We start from the raw sequence: 23,388 nt of genomic DNA, 5'->3' as shown, positions 1-23,388 counted from the left end.
TGGGAAAAACGTGTTTCTAAGCGCTCTGAAAAGCCTTTTAAAATTTGCTTGTAACTTGGAAAATATTCGTCGGAACGATATGAAATTGCATGTGTGTATTTTTAAATATATGTACATTAATAAAATAAAATTAAAAAATATCGATTTTTTTTTTAAATTCTAACTGTATATAATCCCTACTAACCAGACATTGAGAAAACGGCCAAAAGTCAATTAATGTTACTCATACGCCTAGTTGCATCGCCAATTCATATGTGGACATTAATATTGTATTAATTAAATAACAGTTCATAATTTGATAATTTGGAAAGATTTTCCCAATAATAATTTATGTTAAGTAAGCTATTTACCTGCTTAAATTATTTAGCTGAGTAAAATTCGTTTTGAAAAAACATCGTTTTGAGAGATATGATAAGAAGTGATATATTTACGTAATCCTTAATGTAATATGTGCTCTGCCGATTGCCAAGGCATGACTTATGGCTTACCATTACTCACTGCTCACCAATCGGGTCTACATTTGAGTCTGCGAAGTGCGCTTACTCTCTCTGTTCATTAAATATCTTAGAAACTTTAAAGGATTTCTTAGCTAAAAGAGAATTTGATAGCTTCGTTATTGAGCAGAACAAGACATTACCAGACAAATTTGCTTCAAATTCACTCGCTTTCATCAGTGAAGATCTTCAAGCTTACTGTCTCAAAATGCGTATAAGAAATTACTTGCATCTTAGCAGACATCTCACACAATAAAGTTAGAATTTATGGCGATAAAACAAAATCTTTAAAAATGTCTACCAGATCCCCAACATTATCGCAAATATGTGCTTGCTTATGTTTACTTAGCTTCCTTATTACATTTACTCATAATCCCACCATCCTCTGAATATTAATTTCAATTTTATTGCTTGACGCGTACGCTCACAAGCTGTCGCGAAGTCGTTTCCGTTTGTGCTTCCGTCTTTGTGCTAAGTAAAACCTCGTGTGCCTTTACTCTACTTTTTGTCGACACAATAAAAATTGTCGATTATCTTTTATGCAATATACCTGATACGGCTACCGTTTTATGCTCTTCGCTCTCATTTCTTTCCATGCCTTGCTTACACTCATATTTTGCGCGGTGAATTTCAATATTTCATTGCCAACTCGCTTTCGTTGATTATGGTTTACACTAAACCGTCGTATTTTGGTTTTGTTGTTGTTTCTTACTTGTTATTATACCTTTTCTGTTGTTTTGTTTGGTTTTTTGTTTGTTTGTTTAGTGATTGTTGCTTTCTGCACTGTGATGACTTTGTGTTTTTAGTTTTCGTTAACTTTCTTTTGCCAAGCTTTGGCTTGCTGACTTTGTTGCTTTTACTTTTCGTTTATTATTTTGCTTTATTTGCTTGATTGTTAGTTGTCGGCGCAATAGAAATCTATTTTCCATGTCAATTTGACCGATTGGAATCGATAGATTGCTGTGGTGTTGAGTACATGTAAACCTGTTCAGAGATGTCTATAAAAATTCGATTATACATCGATACTCAAGGTCTATTTTTAAAAATTTCGAATTAGCTATTAACAGTTTCTAACTGTAAACTTTAAGTTAGTTACTCACAATTTAACTCTAATACTTTATATTTATAGAAAAACTGAACAGTGCCTTCGACGTATGAATTCAACTGAATAAGATACTGGGTAAATAACTGATTATATAACTGGATTTATAACTGAATATGATATACTCCCACTCTTTCTGAAAGATAACTATATCAACCGGCATCTCCTTAGCATCTTATCACTTGAAGTTCATGTTTAGGACAAAGTGTTTGGAGAAATCCTAAGTATTTTCACAGACAGTTGATTAGCCAGGCTTTTTCTCAATAAATAAATAAATAGGTCATGAAAAATATACACATTTTAATATAAATTTAATAAACGTTTTACACCATAATTTACTTAATTTTCAATCACACCTTAACAATATCTGCCATTTTCCAATTTCCAGCACCACTATGTCCTCATTACCCATTTCTGGCTTAAATGAAAATATTTGCGCCACATTAAATATACTTTTCCCCGGCGCATATTAATGTTTATAATAGCTATTAGTTTATAAAGGCGTATCCAGAACATTTATCATTCACACACAATCAAGTGCCTGCGCGGCACGTAATTACACACAAACACGCATATACACAAATACTTAGAAGCATAGCGCTTTATACTTTCGTCAGCCGTATGCAAATGGTGAGCATTTTTCGTGACTGTTGTTACCACATTTAAATGTGTCAGTTAATCAACATAAATGCCAACATTGACACCGACCATATTAATAAAAACCGACGACAGGAAAAATGTGGGCACAAACAGTAAGGAATACAATATGTTGAGAAGACAGCAGGACAGAGTTGGGCAGAAAGCACAAGCATTGGGGTAACAAAGTCAATATGAGTAACTGCATGCGGGCGTATATGTGTGTAAATAATGACAATTATGACATATTTATATGACAGCTTCATCAACTGCAGAGCAGCAAATGTCATTAATTTTGGCTTTTGACTTTCTATATGAGTGTGTATGTGTTTAAAGTAGCAGAGATGTTACACTTAATCGGTGGAAAAAGGGCAATGCACCTATGTAGTTTCAATTTGAAAAAAAAAAAATTAATTTTTTATGAATAAACTCGCTTATTTAAATAAAATTTTGGAAGCTGATTGTGTAAAGATTTAGTTGGTTATTATTATTTTATACACCGATGCTTTTAAGTAATTGTACAAGTACCTCAGTAGGTGTGTGACTTGGGTAAACTTTGTCGACAATGCGCTGAAATGTATGCTAACATGAGTTCCCATGCCTGACCAAATGAAGACATAGGGAAAAGGAATAGATTGAATTGGAATTACAATTTTACAACATTTTGTCTTAAGCCTGAAAGTTGCTGGAAACGTTTTTTTTATCTAGAAAACATATCTACTTCTGATTTTTTTGTAAAAAGCAAAACTTTGTCAACAAGTGGTCTTTGATAAGCAATTATTTCTTCCAAAAATTACAGTTTTAAGGTATTTTTTTATGAGTTTATTGCTTTAAATTGAACTTTGAGCAAAAAAAAAAATTATTTATAGAAAATTAATTATGGCCTTATGTGATTTTCGATTCAAGCAGAATTTAATTTTAATCTATGGATAGATTATAGCACCGTGTTTTCATTGACCCATATTTAGCTGCAAAAAAGGCAAGAATTGCCAATTTAGAATCTTATAGAAATATTTGTCCAAAAAAAGACATTCTGGAAGGCGCAACACGCCATCTCGGAGCTACAATTAAGACATTTACAAACTTTATGATTAGGAGTTATAATAATCAACATTTAAGTGGAGATATTATTTGCTGACTTGCTGACTCGCATTTAAAGTTCAAAAATTCAATGAAAGGGTGATCCATTCGAGGTTTTTATTTAAGGAAAAAACACAGAAACTTCAAATTTAATGAGGAATGTTTACTGTAATTCGAAAGAATATTATTTGGCATTTATTTTTTGAAGATTATCTCTTACAAATGTTGGCCGTATATCCATTGAGTCCATTTTTCGTTGACTCTTTCGAGCATTTCGACTGATAGCTGGCGTATGACACGCGTGATGTTTTGCTTCAAAACCTGAAACGAAACGGGATTTGCCGCATAGACTCTAGACTTCCAATAAGACTAAGAAATTTCAGGAACAAACAGGAAAAAGTCTAACCTATGATATCAAACCATCTTGGTTTTCAATCGACCGGCCCAAAACGTGAAAATATCTGATCACCGAAGTATACTCTCAATAAATCCATTGATTAATGCGATGTGTAGAAAGTAACGCCGACTTGTTGAAACCAAATGTCACCGAGATCACGAGATTCAATTTAAGGCATCAAATAGTCGTTTATCAGGGCACGATAACGGTCGCTTTTGACGGTTACATTATTCGGTTATGAACCGATGATTACACCGCCCCACAAACCACACAAAACGTTGTTTTTTCTGCATGAAATGGCAGCTCTTGAATATCTTTATGTTGCTTATCGTCTTTAATTAGGCAATTTTGTTTGTTTACATACTCATTGAGCTAAAAATGTTCTTGTACGAGCTGTATTTTGTACGCTTTTAATAAAAGTTCTCGACATAAAATGAGCCAAGTCGTTCTTTACGTTAATAGGTTGCTACGAATGACGCTGAATCGACTCTCCACGGTCTTCGCGTACACTCTCATCTACGGCTGCTATATATTTTCTTCTCTGCGTGCTGGAAGTAAATATTTGCTCGTATATTATTCAATAACGAATGGTGGGTCTCAAGATGTGTGATGGTTCAAATAGTACGGTGTAGGCAGATTATATGGACCATATGTTGAGCGAAGTGCGCGAAGCACATTCTTTACAGAACGTGAATTTTGGTATTAAAATTGAACAATTTTTAAACATTGTTCAGGCGAAAGTCTTTCCATGATGAAACAATACTGAATAAAAATAACATGACAGATAGACATGACTCACGTATAATCTGTCAAAAAAGGTTATTGAAAATAGTACTTGGATCTATTTGGATCATCCGTTATAACGGGATATAACTTCTGCGAATAATATTATACTTCCACCTTATGACCAAAAATTTTTCCAATTCAATCAAAACTGTATAAGCCCCTAGAATCTGGCGCACAAATGTGTCAAATAGAAGGAAAAAAATATACAAAAGGACAGTTGTACCAACCTAGGAAAAAACATTTACCTGTCTTCCATATAAGAGGGAGATAAGAGGGGGAAATGAAGAATTCCCGATACTTTCTCAGAAACTCAGGAATAATTCTTTTCTGACAACAGTATGTCTGAATGTCAAAAATGGTTGATACTTTCCTCATCTCCACTTAATACAATGATTTTCAAACTTCCTGAGTGTTTTTATACCGTATATATTGATATTGGCCAACATGTGAGTTATCGGAATGAAAAAGAGTGAGCGTGTTTTACCGATGACAGTGTATGTTTGTGCCTAAAATGGATTACATTGAATGAAAACTTGACCTGGCCACCATGTAACATCCAGATTGACACGGAGCTCAACTCTGTATTTTTAAATATTTATACGCTAATACAAATAACTTCCGTGCGCGACCTTCTCATTGAAATTGTAGTGACATTTTGTGAGCCAGTTTACTTATGTACTTACAGATAATGAAAACAGTAATAATAGTGTAACTTAGCAAAAATAATAACTTTAAAAATATGTATTTTTTATATACTCTTTTGAATTGAAGCATATTTCTATTTGCTTTATATCATTCGCCGCGTTCCACATTCATTAAGAATTCACATGCATGTCAATGGCAAATCGATAATTTAAGGACACGCACAAGGTTACCTGCTTTTAAACATTATTGTCTGTGAATCAAAGGGAGGACAGGTAAATGGAGGATAGTAAGTCAGCTGACAACGCAACCATTCATTAGCTGTTTGCTGTGATTAAAGCGAATGTTTCACTGAAATAGAATACAAGTAAAGTCTGTGAGTTATTTATAGTAGAACCAAAGGTACGGAAAAATAGGTTAGAAAAATAAGGGAAAAGAAAAAGAAGGGAAAAGAGGGAGAGAGAAATATACGGGAAAAGTGAAAAAAGAAGAGAAGCACAGCTCGTGAGTAATTTAATAGCACAACCTAAACAAGCTTTCACTATTTCTAAACGGTTTTAAATATTTGCATTCTAGACTTTATTGTACTTCTGAATGTTGTGGTTACACTCTCATAAAATCTGTCTTTAATATCTTCAGTTATTATTTATGACATCAAAATTTTTTAGTATTGTGTTGACAGTTTTCTCTTGTGTTTCTGAAATCTACCCTTCAAATAAACTTTCGCTAATCTTTTTTCTGTCTATCTTGCTTTGTTTGCTTCAATTTAGTTTAGTCACTGAAAAAGTGTTGGAAAGGTGAGTTTAAAGCTCCATTTAACTCAAAAAAAAAAAAGATTCGAGAAAATTGAAAAAAAGTTACAACTGTTAAAAAATAAGTGAAAATAATGAAGAAATGCGCTATATTTTGAAATTTTTGTATAAAAAAGGAAACCACCATTGAAATTTTTGAAGTTTACGGAGACGAAGTTGTATCAGTTCGTGTTGCACAACAATGGTTAGCTCGCTTCCGTTCGGCAAATTTCGATGTGAAAGATGCACCTCGCTCTGGTCGACCTATCGTTGAAAAAGTCGATGAAATTATGGAAAAGTTTGACCAGGACCGTCACATAAGCAGCTACGACATCGCTAAGGAACTTAACATTCATCATTAAACGGGTTTTGAAACATTTAAAAGCTCGATGCTCGGAAACCACTTGACTGTGAAAAATTCAACAGATCGAATTAATATCTGCGATTCTTTGCTGAAACGAAATGAAAAGTGGATCAAATACGACAATTATGTGCGAAAAAGATCATGGTCCAAGCGTGGTGAAGCTCAACAAATGGTCGCAAAGCTAGGATTGACGCCTCGAAAGGTTATGTTGAGTGTTTGGTGGGATTGAAAAAGAGTCATCCACTATGAGCTGCTCTCGCCTGATCGAACGATTGACTCTACATTTTACTGTCAACAACTGATGAGATTGAAGCAAGCAATCGAAAAAAACGGCCAGAACTGATCAACAGAAATGGTTTTGTCAACGCGCTCTGCCAACGGACTACGATTTTGTTTCGGTCAATGCAGAACTCCATTAATGGAGTAAAGTTGGTTTGAAAATTACTTGTCGCAGTTTTTTCGCCGAGAAACAGAAAAGTTTTAAACTGATGGAATAATATCTCTAGTGGAAAAATAGCAAAAAGTGGTTGACCAAAATGGTTCATTAAAGTTTATTATAAATATAAAAAAAATTAGTTCAAATACGAAAAAACTAATTGTATTAGATGGGAATCTGTAAGCCCAAGATAGTGGAGAGGCTCAGAGTGGCAAGTTAAGGCTTAAATCGAAACTACCAAGTGTAATATATTTAAGTGTATTGACCCTGAGATACTGAAGATATCAGATATTATGAAGGAAAATGTTCCGCGTTAGGTCTGTCTGTTATAAAAGTATTTCAAGCAAATTTTACTTTCATTGAATTAAGTCAAATGCACGTAAACGACAATATGTAAATTCGCAGCGAATGCAAATGTAATGCAATTAATTGTTATTTCATCACGCACATTACTCAGGTAATCAATGCTAATTCAATGACTGACTGAGTTGAAAAACCAATCGCAAATTAAATGCGCGCGTACACACATGTACACCGACCTACATGCAGATATATTAAAAGTTTCCTACCACCAGTGAGAGTACTTGTGTATATTACCCACAAGTGTGCCCGTCACAGCAAACCGCTAAGTGAGCTCAACAATTTTGCCACCAACAAGCCAGCCTAACCACCGATGTCGCATGTGGCGTATTTTAACATTCGCGTCACCTAACAGTTAGCAAAGTTAGCAAAGTCAACGCTTGAATTGACAAGCAAAATCAGCAAATCGTGACGGCGTTGAAGTGCTTGACTGCCAAAAATAGCGAACTGGCAAATTGCAATAAATAAAAAAGAACAACTTTTCAATATGGTGACAGCTTATGATTTCTTTCTGGTTCGCTAGCTTTGCTTCAAAATTGCTGCGAGCGAAAAAAACATACAACACAGCCATATATTACGGTATGTGAGCTCATAACTCAAAGCGAAAATATTCAGAAACATAGTTTTAGGCGTTTCACAATGTTTACCACAATGTTGGCATTTTCACGCTTTACTTCCGGTTGTGCGTTACGCCCTCTTGACTTACTCAACCCCGTTACACTACTTCATACACTCATACTACTGCAAAACAAAAACACACTCGCGTACGCTTTGGAGGTCTCACAAAAATTGTTTATATGGGGAAATTGTTTCGCTTATGTACATTTGCTTGTCTAGTCGGCACTGTGGACAATAATGTTGAATTTTTGGCAATTGTATTCTAAGGTTTTATATAAGGGAGTTCTGAGTATCGTGGGTAAAAATATTATAATTGTGTTCTGAGTTCTTGTGAGGTTAGTTCTAGGAATGAGTGGTACTTTACTACCTAAGTTTGGTAGGCATATGTACCGTAAAATAAAAAGCTCTGATCTAAACTAAACCATATCTTTGATTCATAAATGTCTTCGATAGCTATATATCATAGGTCAAAGATTTCATATAACTGAACTTCGTAAATATGTATGATCTACGAATACAATTAATCCTACGCTAAAAATGACCTTAAACCTAATTAAAATATGTATATACTTTTTGACCAATGCGACTTTGGATCGTATACAGAATTGGGTTTTTTTAACTTGAACAGTTTGCCACGATGCTTGTAACACCCAGAAGTTAACGTCGAAGATCTTTTAAAATATGTATGTTTGTGTTATTGTTCATCAGCGGTGATATTTCTGATTGTTCAGATCGAGTCACTGTAGAATATAACTGCCATACAAAGTGACCCATCCAAAGCAGGATCAGTGCAGCCATTAAAACCTTTACCGACTCCCTCTCAGTGAAAGACGTACTTTGAGTCAAACCACACCCATTGCAGACGCACAGCTCGAGTTACTGCGAGAACCGAGAGTGACTCTTGCGTGGCTTCGTTCTGGATACTGTAGCATGTTAAACTTCAAGTTATCCAGAATAGACCTTGACATATCAAACATATGTCTAGCGTGCAATAGGTCTCGCATGTCACTAGTAATCTCTTTGCATGCCCTGCTAACTACACATCTGAACCCCTTCTCTCTTTGGTCCGACTTCGTCGAAACAGCACGTTTCCTGGGCAAGCCGTTGGATTACGTCGATGACAGCTTATGTAATCCTTACCATCTTAATAGGGATTAGGTACCCGTTACAAGAACAAAAACCGATTAAAATGAAGTTAACGTAAGTATTTGTGAAGGGTATTATAACTACAGTGCAATCGAAGTTAACGCTTTTCCTCTGTTTTTGCAGTGGATAAGAACGGGATCGGGAAAGCATTGGATTCATTGTCATGTTTGAGAAGCTCGGTAGTAGCGTTATAAGAACGACGTAGAGACGTTATATGCATATTTACCATGCAGTTGTTGAGAGGTCTTAGATCTTTTCAGTTTTTTGAGTAGAGTTCACTAGGGTTTAAATTATTTGACATACTTGTATATTGACTTGGAAGGCTAAATATTTGCTGCATGAAATTGGTTTGGTTTGAACAAGGTCCATTTTTTGTATGATTACTTTGTGGGTTGTTGGATCCTTTGGCTCGAATCAATTTGATTCTGGTTCTTTGGTTGCTAAAGTGATCGTGTGTGAAGATCCGATATCAAAATTGAATCAAGTAGGGTTTTCCAACAATGATTTTTTGCTAAAGCTCGCCCATTGTGAATCACTGTGCCTTGTCTCTTAGGTTCCGTTCGTTCTCGACACTAAAAATATACAGACTTTCATTCACAGTTATTTCAAAGTACCTGCTTGTTGAGCTATGTACGCAGTACTCTGTTTTTTAGTTCCGTCTGTCCCGCCTAACGGAAAAGAATTTTTGTTAAACAAACATTGTTGTTACTGTTTTCTGTATACCCCTTGCTTCTATGTAGTTTATTGTTTTTGTTCTTTTAGTTTGACGGCTCATCGTTGGCTTTTTTATTGCTTGTGGCGGTTTCTTGTTTTCTTCGTGTAGTTTACAGTTATGACAGGATGTAGTAGCACACGCTATGGAAATTGTTGTGTCTGGGTTAAGTTTTTATGCGCTTACATACACATAAGTCTTGTACTTGATTACTTTTAAAGTACATATTGGAAATTAGTTTTATTCTTTTTTATTGACCGAACACTTGTTGAGCGATTTGTTACGTTTAAGGGTTTAAATTGGTTGCATAAAGTAGTTTAACGGCTTTTGGCAGTAGATATAGGATTGGTATAAGTTATTCTTCCTATCAAGTATTGAAGTCTCTGGCTTACGACTATATTATCTCAATGTCTTCAAAGCTATTATTAATGTTCAGTGGCTGGTTTTAAGAAGTATTCCTTCAAAGTGCAGTTGAAAGGATTTATATGGCAGTTCCCAAGCAAAATTAGTACTTTAACTTCTCAAAAGTATTATAAATTCTAACCTAATCAGTTGTGTCTCGGTAAAAATTAAAAAAACTGGTGTTCGTCGTAGCAAAAACATGTGAGAAATCCAGTAACTCTTGAACCAGGTCTTTCTTTTACTTTAACAAAGTATTTTAACATAAAAAGTGTAAAGGTAAGCTCAGTTTTGCGACAGAATCAATGCTCAACAGCAATTAATTATTTTAAATTTTTTACATAATTCTGATCGAAAAAAAGAAATGCAGATGAGAGTTGCTTTATTGCTAAATTATTATTTTGAAGTTACTTTTGCGTTAAATGGGCATAAAAGTTGCTTAACTTCAGGTCTGATAAATTTACAACAATGCATAATGCCTAACTTTCTGATTATTTTCCTGAATTATTGGTTCTAGTTCAAAACATTTTGGGGAGACCAGAAGAAAAATGGAAAGGATAATCCATTATGAAACTATATTACATATATTATAGAACTTAAGATCAGTACGAATTCTGTTAACTGACATAGGTTAGGTTAGGTAAGGTTAGATGACTGATCAAAGATCGCACGTGGACTGCTTTATGTAGTCCTTTGTGAAGCCATAGAAAAGAAGAACTCCTGTGTTCGAACTTATAAATTAGCAAAAACGCTTCCGCTAGTTCGGTTGGATATCTGAAGGTATACACTCCCAAGTATTTAAGTCTTGACCTCCCAAACGCGGAACAGTGAAGAAAGTGTGGAAGTGTTGAGTTGTTTCCATCTCATCTTCTTCCATACAGCTTCTACAGATGGCGCCTGGTATGATTCCTAACCTTACAGCATGGACGCCAAAAAGTGTATGGCTTATTATAAGCCTCACGAATAAGGAGAGGCTAGCCTTACTGAAGGCAAAGAAATCATTAGCGATCTCTTGCGATCGCTCTTGGTCCAAAAACCTTTTGCGACAGCGCATGTTCCGACGGTATCTCAGCGCTGGAAAAGCTTATGCGAAGCCTAGCTCTCTATAGTACAATACAAGAGGATACGGGACCAGCTCCTATTCTACGGATACCGGTTTTAGAGTGCCTTTCTTTCTAACTCAGCTTTGCAATTTCTTGCGATTATGCTATGGCCTGGAACTTATAACAGTCTAATCGCGAAGTCACTCTGCTATTGGTAGCGAGGTTAGGCATTTTTCCACCAACCCCGAATGCTCTATTAATTAGTACAAGGCTAGTATTGCCGCTCTATTATCTGAGTGAATGGTCACCATTCTGAAGGAGCAGTAGATCTACAGCTACCTTAATGGTTACAACCTCCGTTTGGAAGACACTGTAATACTTAGGAAGTCTGAAGCTGCAGTCGATAGAAAGCTTCTGACAATAAACCCCTCCACCAACCTTTTATCAAGCTTTTACTCATCCGTAAAGAAGTTCACGGTCTCTCTCCTCCAAAATATATTATACATATATTTTTATGTATACTTTGAATTAGCAAACATAAAAACGCAAAAGCAAAAAAATGAATCAACAAAACGAGAATCTATGGTGAAAACTGTAAAAACAACTTCAATGATCACTTTCTATCCTTAAGAAGCGATTTGAAAAGTTAAGAAATGAATCAACAAAACGACTTCTTCCCTTTCACAACTCCCTCGCCGGTAAATGGGCAGAGAAAGAGTCGGCAGAGTTCGGTTTGGCAACTCCATGATCCAAGTGTTCCGCCATGAAGTCAAAGTGTGTGAGGATATTCGATTGAACAGATACATGTTCTTTTAAGAACCCAGATTCCCTGAGTATGACAGTAACTTTCGCAGCCATGCACCTTCCGAAAATGTGTACATGCCATGGGTGGAGAGGACCTTAGTGCACAACACATTCTGTTGAGCGCCAGCCGTTGAACGTTCTTGAGTTTCTTAGCGAGTGTGGTCTTTTTTAGAGCCCTCCACCACATAAAGACGACTTAATAGAATATAATGGGCTAACTATGATGTCGTAGAGCTGGAGGACTACTTTCGGTGAGAGACTCCACCTTTTGCCAATGGTTCTTCTGCAGCAGTATAAGATAGTTGGTGCTTTTTCGCTCTCTCAATTCTTTCCATGAAAGCTTCCTTTCCAGGATGAGCTAGTGAATAAAACCATCTCGGTCTTACTTACCCGACATAACACTTATGAATTTACGCAACAATAGAACCAATGTAAAACTAGTAATATTGTATGTTTAATCAAAGGCACTTAAATCTCCTGAATAATATGTGTCGCAATACGAGTGTGTTTAAGGTATAACTCCATGATACCGCATTTATTACTTTCTTTGGACTATAAAACCATATGGCACAATCTGAAACTCATGTTGGAACTCCAGAAGTTATGTATTTTCCAAAATAAATAATCTGTGGGGATAAGACTAAAACATTAAGAATAGAAGTATAGCGTGGTACTTATTTAACCAAGCAGTTTTGTCAAAATTCACAGATAAATAATTTCTGCGCCGCCTACATAGCATTTTATATCGTTTTCCCCATAAAGTTCCTACCGCCCACACATGTTGCCAGCTACTCATTTACTGTACCGTAAATCTCTGCGAATCCCATAGCAATTCTTACCCGCAATAAAATTTACCTTGGCTGGTGTGGTATGGCATGTCGAAAGTTTCAAACTGCGAAGAAGTTGCTACCATGAATTCCAAAATAGCTTTGCTAGCTGTGAGTGCACGTGTGCTGAAGTAGGCACGACCGTTGTGATGGAACGAATGTATGTCAATGAGTGGCAGCGGCTGTATGTCAAGTTCATGCTTTCATTTCGTTGTTTGTTTTGTTTTTGTTTTCAGTTTTTTTTTATTTCTTTGCTTTGCTTTTACTTTTCTGTTTGTTTTAATTTTTGTATTTGGTTCTGGTTTGCTTTTCATTTTCGCTTCTCGCTGTTGTGCATTGTTTTATAGTGTTGCATGCAACCTGTCGGCTAAATTGAAAAGCTCTGTTCAAAGCTGTTAAAATTGCTGTGTAACATGCATAAGAAGCAAATCCAATATATACGAACATACTTAAATAACTGTAATTGAGTGTATTTGTATGTCCGTGAGTGGGTAGCAAGCCGCGAAATCAGACAGTTCTGCGCGTGTTAACGGCAGTCAGCTGTACGAATTAGTTTGCAAAGGGTGGCGAATGCCCGCTTAATTGAAATTTAGATTTAATTATGATAACACTATTTGTTTTATGCAAGAAACACTTGCAATTAGAGACCTTAATTGAATTTGACGTTTGCTTAGATGGTTTTTGAATTTTTTATATCGTTAAAAACCATTTTTGTGTACAAAACTAAAAATTCGAAAAATAGAAGAAAATTAAACTTTTGTATATCTACTTGTAGTATATAGTAATAATTAGTAGATCCGCTCACATGTTACTGTGGCTATGGTAAATGTTAATTATTTTATGGTTATCAACAAAAAGACAAAAACCTTATTGCTGGTATAAGAATTCAAGAAGTTGTTCATGAAGATTAAGTTTGAAAATGAGAGATACAATTATTTGTCAATGACAAAATGTAGTGTTTACAAAATATAAACTGAAAATTGATATTTTGTGGCATTGAGACTTTTTCATAAACCTCACGAAAGCTATGTCAATGATAAACTGAAGCCTTCTGAACACTGGTCAGCTGCAATAGAATCATCAGTTAAAATGGGTGTTTCGGAAATATTTGATCTTTTTGAAGATAAAATCTATTTTATACCAGTACACCCTGAAAATTTTATCGTTGAGATTTAAATCCTGCTTTTTTTGTACAATGCTATGATTGATTTTTGAGGTTCGATATTTTACTCGGCATTTGGAATTTTAGGGAAAATTATTAAAGAAATTTTTCTTTTTGTGAATTTGGAACACATTTTTTCTTGTTTAAAAATAAATTAAAAGAAATTTAAATTAAATTTTTTGACTTTTAACATGATTGAGATATAAACTCTCTTTTAAATTGAATAAAAAGGCACACTATGTGCTGATTTTTACTTCGGACAAATATGTAACAGGTTTTTCAAAAAGAACGCTACAAAAGTTAAAAAAGCGGTTTGGGATATAAATGAAATTCTTTATTCCTGTGAAAGTACATTCGATGACATTATGTATAGAAAACTTGATTTTCAATGAATCGATTGTGACATTCACTGTGTGGCTTGTGGTACCGTCCTGTTAGAATCATGTATTGTCCAAGCCCATATCATCCAATTCGGGTCAAAAATACTCGGTTATCATTGAGCGGTAGTTATTTCCATTCATTGTAACGTGCCGGTCTTGATCATTACAGAAGAAGTACGGGCCAATAACGCCACCGGGCCATAAATCCCACCAAACCATAATTTTTTCGGACTGCGAGACTCATGGAGAACGTGTGAATTGCTGTCTGATAAATTGCGTATATTTTTTTTACTGACGAAGCCGTTCAGCCAGAAATTAGGCTGTCGATGAAGATGATTTTTCGATGAAAATACGGATCAAGCGGCTTCAATATTTGCGTCAATTTGATCTTGTAAGTATGCACGCCAAGATCTTTTCGCAATTCGCCACAACAACGTCACAGAGATGCCCAACGTTTGAGAACGACGGAAGGGAGACTGATTTGGGTTTTCCTCAATTAATGCGCTAGCGGCAGCAATATTCTCAACACTATGAACACTTCTTTGGCTCACTGGCACAGGAACATTTTGTACTGTACCTATGGATTTAAATTTTTCCACTAGACGATCAATTGCTGATATGACATTACGATTATGACGACCATAAATTGGACGTAGTGGAAAGTTGAGACCTACCTACTTCGAATTTCGGTAGTAAATTTTAATAATTTCGACTCGTTGTTGTTATCTTTCCATGATGAAATGGCAAACCTTACTGAAGAAAAATGTTTTATTTACATATTTTATATATTACTAGCTGAGAGTAAATTTTATTTGTGTAGAGGGAGATTTTATTTTTGGATAGTTTTCCCTACATCTCATGTCTGATATTTTAGTGGCACCTAGAAAGAAACTTAGATTTGTATCAAAACCAAGCCTTGACCATCATACAAATTAGCCGATTTTAATTAACAAAATTATGCACTGGCATAACAAAAACTAGGATAAATAGGTCATCCTCTCTCCGTATACTGCTTCTCTATACAATTTAACTATTAACTGTGACTATCATAAAGAAGTTAATCAGGGGCTGTGCAGTATTACTTTCTTTTTTAGTGCTTTATAAAATCACTTTCAATTTTTAAAACATCTAATATTTTCAATAAACGTTCATATTCAATTGAATAAGTACAAGCATAACAAATTGACAGATCTTGACTGCATAAAAGTCAGGGTTCATTCCGATTTTCTACGTAACAGGGACCCAGAGTCCAGATCTGGTTCAAAGGCGGTTTATATTGGTTAGTAGTTTTCCCATTAGGTATATTCAGCATTGGTTTCGCCGATATAAAAATAAGTTATTTATAATTGTAATCAATTTCGATTCGTTGCGGAAAATTTTAATCCTGCCAACATATCAAACAATGTTCGAAAATCCTGCATATACAGAACGTTATATTGGGAGGGTCACATTTAAAAAAATAGTCTGAGTTGGCGAACTTATTCAATGTCAGAAACTTAACTTTTATGCTGGATTTATGTTGGACAGAAATATATAACACATTCAATGCTCCTTCTTAATTCTGATTAAATAACTAGTAGCCTACTACATATATTCTGCGACCCCTTTACACTACCATAAAATTCCGTTTGGCAAAAAACGTGCTCTCAACTTTTATTTAATTGAATTTCTTGTTTATTTTCCTCTTAATGCCAATTTGAAAGCCTTATCGTGTTAAATTTTCCAATTGAGGCCAACAATTGCTCGGATTAATTTCACACAATGTATTCTAGCGCTTCACTTTCCACTGTCTGCGATAGCAAAGTGCTTTCGAAATTAACCGCAGTTTACGAGACTCTATCAATGCCAAAGCTTTATTGTGGCTTCCATTTTTTCGACGACTCAGGTGTCATTTATGGCAGTGAATGGCTGCGTGAACACTAGAGCTGCCCTGAGAGTCAGGTGCGTTGTTCAAGTTGCGTGCAATTTAAGCGAAAACTGGAAAAAAAAGCGAATCAGGGCTACTTCCACCTGCAAAAACACTTGCATCAGCCGGGTTTCCGAACGTGCATGCTCTCTAATCCTATTTACGCAATTGCAAGTGATACTTTAAGCGTGGCGTTGCAGTGCGAATGCGAAAGCGATGATACCGAGAACTATTTGAATTTTGCGTTTTATGCGTTTTATTTTATGCTCATTCGTTGGCGTCAAACCTACGGTACTACAATATTCTTTTCGATTTTTTAGTTTTATTTTTGTACATTAACCGCAAAATTTAAAATTTTTGCGAATTTTATCATTTCCTCTGCTTCTGCACAACCCTAACTGTCAAGCTTACGACCCGCACATCTTTGCAACCGACAGCAGTGACAGCAAATAAATGATAGCAACACTGTCGTTGCACGCTGCGCTGAAAATTGGTTATGAGTTTTTGACAACCGACGCATAGAATTAGGAGTTTTTGACAGTGCGGTTAAATATCAAATTTGGGAATAATATGTACGATGCTTAAGTTTCTGGCATATATGTATTTTTCAATAAATTTTTGACACATTGAAGTTTTTTTAAACAAATTAAACCTTCAACTCATTATACATATTTACAATTTTCTCTATAATTACAGCTCTTTATTTTTAGCCAAGCTCAGCCAAAACCCGTTACACACGCCGTGTAACTCGCGTCATAAGAAACGGAGTAGTTATTTTTAGAACAGTAGCAAGTTAATAACACATATTCTAAGTTATGGAGTCACCCAGTGCAGCTACCGCTTCAGCCGCTGCCGCCGCAGCTGCTGCAAAGCGCGTACAAATCGAGAAGGCACATAATTTCATGCGTCAATACCGTGATCCGGAATCGCGTGAATTGAAAAAGTTGTCAGCTAATCAATTTATGGATGTGTGGGCACATTACGACAAAGATGGTGAGTACCTGTTGACAATAATGAAAAAAATTGCATTATTGCAACTAAATTGTAGTGATTGATTGTAATATTGTATTAAATATTGAATTTGAAAAATCTTTTAAAATTCTGTTGCATTTCTTATCAAATTCTGTATTTTTGTATTTCTACAGGTAACGGTTACATTGAAGGCACAGAATTGGATGGCTTCCTGCGCGAATTCGTATCGAGTGCAAATGCCACCGATATCAGTCCAGAAGTAAGTTAGAATTTATTAAACATTTGTGATCAATGTAATTTATTTTTATTTCTGAGAAACGTTTAATAAAATATTCAATATTATTTAATATTTTATTAGCTATTTTTAGTTTTAAGGCATTGTTATAATAGCCCATGATTCCTTTCTCCATTTCAAAATTAGCAAATAAATAAGCTTAACACAAACCTTAGAATCCGACATTTTTTAATTGTATAATCCAATTTTAATACAGAACACTAATAAATTAACTGAAAAAATATATTTCTTTAGTTGGCTACGCGACAACTATTTAAGGGGTTAGGTCAGTTAATCAAAGAAGGGCAAATTTTGGAAGGAGAAAAAAGGAATCGAATTTCCTTCTCAGAAGTTTTTGAGAATATAAGCCAATTTTAATATTTTTATTTTGATACAAAATTACGGCTGTTAGGCCAGTCCCGGGACTGAAACCACACCAAACCGTTGTTTGTCTGGATGAAATGACAGCTTCTTACAGCTTATATCTCTTTAGGCTGCTCTTTGTCCCAATGACGACAATTTTGTTTGAGTTGAAAAAATTTGGCTTGGAACTTTTCAAGAGCTCATAGAGCCGAGCGATCTCGCATGGGAAGGTCGATAGGCAAACTGCTTTTTGTACGCCTTCCATTTAAAATTTCGACGTAAAATGCGTCAAGTCGTCAGACCGAATTGCTACGAGCGGCGTAGAATCAATTCACTACTGTACACTCTCCGCTACAGCTGGCTATATTTTCTTCCCTGCATGCCGGCCATGGTCTATTCGGTCGAATATTATCCAATTATGAATGCTGGGTCTCAAGATGGGTGATGGTGTTGCGAATAGTACTCTCAGTAAGCCGATTATGTGGACCATAAGTTTAGCGAAGTGTGCGAAACACATTATTTATAGAACGAAAATTTTTGTAATAAAGTGGAACAATTTGTAAACGTTAATCAGGGACAGGTTTTTCCTTGATGAAATTCCAAACAATACTGAACAAAAATAATATGATAGCTTTACATGAATCAAGCGTGATCTGTCAAAAAAAGGCTATTGAAAAAAGTACCTATACTTGGATCATTCGTTACATGCTGATCATTTATACAGGGTTTGTCCGGAAAGTAATAGGATTGATTTTCTCGCACCTCGATTTTACTTTGGAGCGTCCGCGTATCGATACACCGACTGGTCAGTTGTCTCCGAGCACCTGGACGAAAATGCTGCGTTCGTCGGTAAATTTGCGGCAGTTACGTTTGATATGATCAAGCAGGCTTACCCAGATGTTGCTTTAGCAAGAAGTGGTGTGTTTCGGTGTCACCAGGCATTTTTGCAGGACCGGGAAGAGGACGCTGATGAAGACCGGGAGAATGAGCAAATCCAAAATGAAAACGATGCTCTTGGTCTGTTTTGACATCAAAGGCAACGTCTACCATGAATTTGTTCTTTCTAGATAAAGCGTCTACGCCAAGTTTCACGTAGAAGTCTTCAAGAGGCTCAAACGAAGGGTCAATGGGATCCGGCAAGACATCGCAGCCGATTGGAAGTTGCACCACGCCCCGGCTCCCATCGCCTTTCTTTTGAACAGCTACCCATATCTATCTTTATTAGGTCTAACTGTTACAAGAAACTGCAAATGAAAACGAGGTTTGACAATAAAGTAATGAGACTGATTTTATTGCCGCGCTTGCGGTAAACCTGTGACCTTGAAATTCCTTTTCTCTTTTTCCGGAATTCTCCCCTCTCCATTGATATATATGTATATCATCTAGCTTGTTTAGTTCGCCTGCTGCGTCAAGTTGAGTAGACATGTGTTTGTAGTGCTCGTTGGAAAAATGAAATCAAGAGCAACGCGTCGCGATAACATTTTGCGCCAGATTGGGCGAAAAAGCTTCGGAAACTTACGCTAAAATTGTAAGAGTATATGGTGATAGTGTTCTTAGTCGTGCCAAAGCTCACAATGGTTGTCTCCGCGGGCCCTCCGCCCGAAAAAAACTCTCATGAGCAAGTCGTAGGTGAAAACGATGATTATTGCCTTTTTGATAGCCGTGGAATCGTCCAAAAAGTATTCGTTCCACCCGGGAAAACTGTGAAGCAAGTCTACTATTGCCAAGTATTCGAAGGATTGCGAAAACGAGTCAACAGGGTTCGCCCAGACATCGCTCGTAACTGGATCATTCATCACGACAACGCGCCGTGGAACACCGCCCTTAGCGTGTCCCAGTATTTGGCCTCTAAAGGGATCGCCGTGTTGCAACAGCCACCTTATTCGCCCGACATGTCACCCTGTGACATGTTGTTTCCTGAAACAAAATCGGTGGACAAAGTAACTCATTTTGAGTCGATTACGGACATCCAGGCGGCCGTGACGAGGGTACTCGCGGACATCTCAGTCGAAGCGTTCCAGAAATGTTACGAAGCATGGAAAACGCACTGGAATCGCTGTATAGCTGCCCAAAGGGACTACTTTGAAGGGGATGGCAGAGTTGTAGAATAATTTTCAAATATACGGTTTCTATGTAATCAGTCTCATTACTTAATTGTCATACCTCGTATACTCTCTCTTGTGAGAGTATAAAAAGTCGTTAACACGATCAAAATTTCGGTTCCAAGCAGTGTGGCTCCGTTAGTCTGATTTTATCAAAAATTTGAAAATATGCAGGTTTTGAGTTTTGAACTTTTTTTGTGAAAATAATTATTCATAACCCATAAACATATTAGTATAATTCTGCACATATTATAGATTCTACACATTCTGCTTTATAATTATATAATTGTACTCTGATTAATTTTGACACTAGATTTGTATTAAAACAAATAATACATATAAATGATCAGTATGACGGCAGAGTCGATTTAACCAAGTCCGTACGTCTATCCGTATAAGTACGAACTAGTTTCTCAGTTTTTAAAATATCGACCAAAAATTTTGCACACGTCCTGGTTTCCTCAAGAAGCTGCTCATTTGTCGGAACCGCTGATATCGATCAACTATTGTATATAGCTGCCAAATTAACAGATCCAATCCAAGTCATTGTATGGAAAACTTTTTAAATAGACAAAATATCTTTACGGAACTTGGCATAGATTAATGTTCAAAGCAACGTTACTAACACTGAAGAAAGTTATGCTTTTTCTTGTTTTTAACCAAAAGTTTAAACATTTGAATTTAAGACTGACAGATTAGTAAAAGTAGCGTATAATAACATCTGCTTAAAAAATAAATTTATTTTGTTCACCTTCGAAATTCATAATAATATTGTATTATGAAAAGGATTATCCAAAAATTTAGCACATTCAACGTAAAAATATTTCTTCTACAACAAAAAGCTGTTATTACACCATACCTATTCGCTTTAGAATAAATTTTGCATGATTTAAAAAGATAATACAGGCTTTCTTACTATGCATATACATATTTAAACATTTTTGCGCGTACAAATCTCATTTTTGGCATAGAAATCTCGCTTATTTCCATAAATACAGCTTAAACTTAGAAATTCAGATAAAAAATTACAAACGGAGAGCGAGAAAAAAGCAAAACTCTACCAAACGCTCAAGCACTCAGCATTTTTTGCCAGTCAAGCATGTTGGCGGCGTAGAAGCCGGCGCTTTCACTGAGTTGCTTAGCAGCATTGCCACTTTATCATACTTTAAGCCCGCATTGATTTCTATGCCCTTCGCTGCGTCACACATTTTCAAGTATCCTTTCACAATACATACATACAACTGGCTTTGTTATAACGATTTGGTGGATTTGTGTGCACTTTCTCAACTTCTTTTTCTTACGCTTTATTTTTTTCATTTTTAGGCTGTCACCGACACAATGCTTGAGGAGCTGAAATCGTGTTTCATGGAGGCTTACGATGATAATCAGGATGGCAAAATCGACATTAGAGAGGTAAGTGAAGTGAAGAAAATATAAAGAATTGAAGTGAATAAGCGTGGAATGAAGGTCTTTGAGGCAGTTGGCAAGTAAAAAGGTTATGCGGAAAAATATGCACAAAGGCTGGCAAAAAGTTAAAGAGAAAGAATTTGTGCGGGAACGAAAGGTGCGCTGGCCCTTGTAAGCATATTTGTCTTCCTTATGCGGCTGAAAGTCGAGCTACCTTTTTTTCTATTTATTTTGCAGATTAATCAAAGCGGTTTTTTATTGTTTCTGAAAGCAATTTTTTGTTTGGTTTAGCGCAATCACTTTGAAGTCTGTCGCATGCAAATTGATTGTCGCATGAAAGTTTTTTTTTAGGACTTTGTCCGTTTTTTGCCGGAGAAGTTGCCGCAACGAATTGAAATAATTTATGTGTTCATGTGTGTACACATTTGAAGCATTTTCTCCGCAGAAACGACGCAAACGCCCAGCGGCCAAAACACGCGTATGCGTTGCTGACTGCTCGAAAATGTAGCACGAAGAAGGTATTAAAGGGCAGACCGAAAATATGTAACTGTTATAGTCCACTTGTTAACAGATCAAAAGTATGCAATGTACACAGTAGTATCTTCCAACAGGTAAATCGTGTACATAAACAGGGCGCTGGTACATTTGCAAGCAAAACAGGCAGAAGTTACTCATACGCCTAACAGCGCTTTGCTTTTATTAAGAATTAATGGATTAAATGAAGTGCGTACAAAGCAAATCACAGACAGTTGTATTTTTCTACGGGCGCTATGTTTATATGCCCTATTACTTATTTGCTTAAATAACCTGACTGTGTTTATTTATCGGTTTAATGCGTAAGTTTGTAGTAGTTTTAGAGTGGCCAAGCCCAGAAAAATATGAAAATAACATGTATTTTTTTATTGAAGAAATTATATAGGGTGGGTCATCTAACGTTTTAAATGTGAATTATCTATATTTCGACATTGGAAACGTCAAATACCATTCGGAAAGTGACAAATATTCAGTAAAAAGTCTAAAATTTACGAAATGGGTCGCTATTTACTAGAAAAAAGCCGTCTACAGTTCGCAGATTGGGCAGAAGATCGTTTGACCGAGGATGGTCAATTTTACCGAAAAATCATCTTTTCGGACGAGGCTCATTTCCACCTCGATGGTTACGTTAACAAGCAGAATTGTCGCATTTGGGGCACAGAAAACCCACACGTAATCGTCGAGAAGCCAATGCACCGGAAAATTGCAAATAACCCACTCCGATGATTGTTGACTTACTTGCATGTCAACCTCTTGAACCCATGTCTCATCGGCACTTATAATGCTCTCCATGAATGTCGGATAGGAATTCGCAATATCAAGAAAGTCAAAAGAGAGCGGTTTATTTTACAAAATTTCAGGTTTATCGGGACGAGTTGACAAGAACGTGTTTCAAATCCAAAATATCCGCCAAAATCATTGGAATGGACTAGCGAGGGATGTTAAGCTCTTTTGCCATCTCTCTAACACTTTCCTGACGATTTTTAAGCACCATATGCTTCGCGGTTTTAATATTTTCATCAATGGCTGAAGTCGAACGAGGCATGTCCAGAACGAGGCATGTCCAGAATGATCTCCCGACCGTCGTTGAAGGCTTTGTACCTGTCGTAGAATTGTGATTTTGATAAAGCTGAATCACCGTAAGCCTTTTCCAACATTGGCAACGATTCCGCACACGTTCTTGCAGAAGTATGTCGTCATAAGAGTACGTATAAGGCATTCAAATATCATTTTACAAGTGTGACAACATTGTTCTGCTTTAATATTCTCATATTTGCAATTGCCTTAAAAAACCTTTTTCTGTTAAAGTAAATAATTGTATTTAATTTTTCAAACCTTTTTCCGCCCACTACAGCACATTCAACCAATAATAACCCATTTGCATTGCGTGAATAAATCCGCAACCAATCAAACAAAAGTGTCCTCTAACATCCTTTTATTGTCGTATTGACTAAAAGAAAGGCGTTGAAATTATTTATTTATTTGATTTTCAATGGTGACCTTTTTTGTGTATGACTCTGTTTGCGAGTGAGTTGTGAACAATATGTGATGGAGGATAATATGTGGGTTAAGTGCACACGACATACATAAAAATAAATTCTTATCCAAATATGGGTGTGACAAAAGGACAAAGGAAGCGGCTTCCAAAAAA

At 36.1% G+C, this 23,388-nt stretch overlaps 1 protein-coding gene across 2 annotated transcripts in view; it reads left to right on the top strand.

The window, feature by feature from the left end:
* Nucleotides 1-23,388, top strand: part of LOC105222226 (calbindin-32) — a 93,467-nt gene that overhangs the window by 21,971 nt on the left and 48,108 nt on the right. For both annotated transcript variants that reach the window (XM_049451929.1, XM_049451930.1), the window contains 3 exons: nt 16,782-17,078; nt 17,231-17,316; nt 21,120-21,209. In XM_049451929.1, coding sequence (XP_049307886.1) covers nt 16,901-17,078; nt 17,231-17,316; nt 21,120-21,209 — 354 coding nt within the window. In that variant the 5' untranslated portion in view covers nt 16,782-16,900. Of the gene's footprint in view, nt 1-16,781; nt 17,079-17,230; nt 17,317-21,119; nt 21,210-23,388 lie in introns of those variants that run through there.

Source organism: Bactrocera dorsalis, chromosome 3 (genome assembly GCF_023373825.1).
Source record: "Bactrocera dorsalis isolate Fly_Bdor chromosome 3, ASM2337382v1, whole genome shotgun sequence".
NCBI lineage: Eukaryota > Metazoa > Arthropoda > Insecta > Diptera > Tephritidae > Bactrocera > Bactrocera dorsalis.
This window is presented reverse-complemented; position numbering and strand designations above follow the sequence as displayed.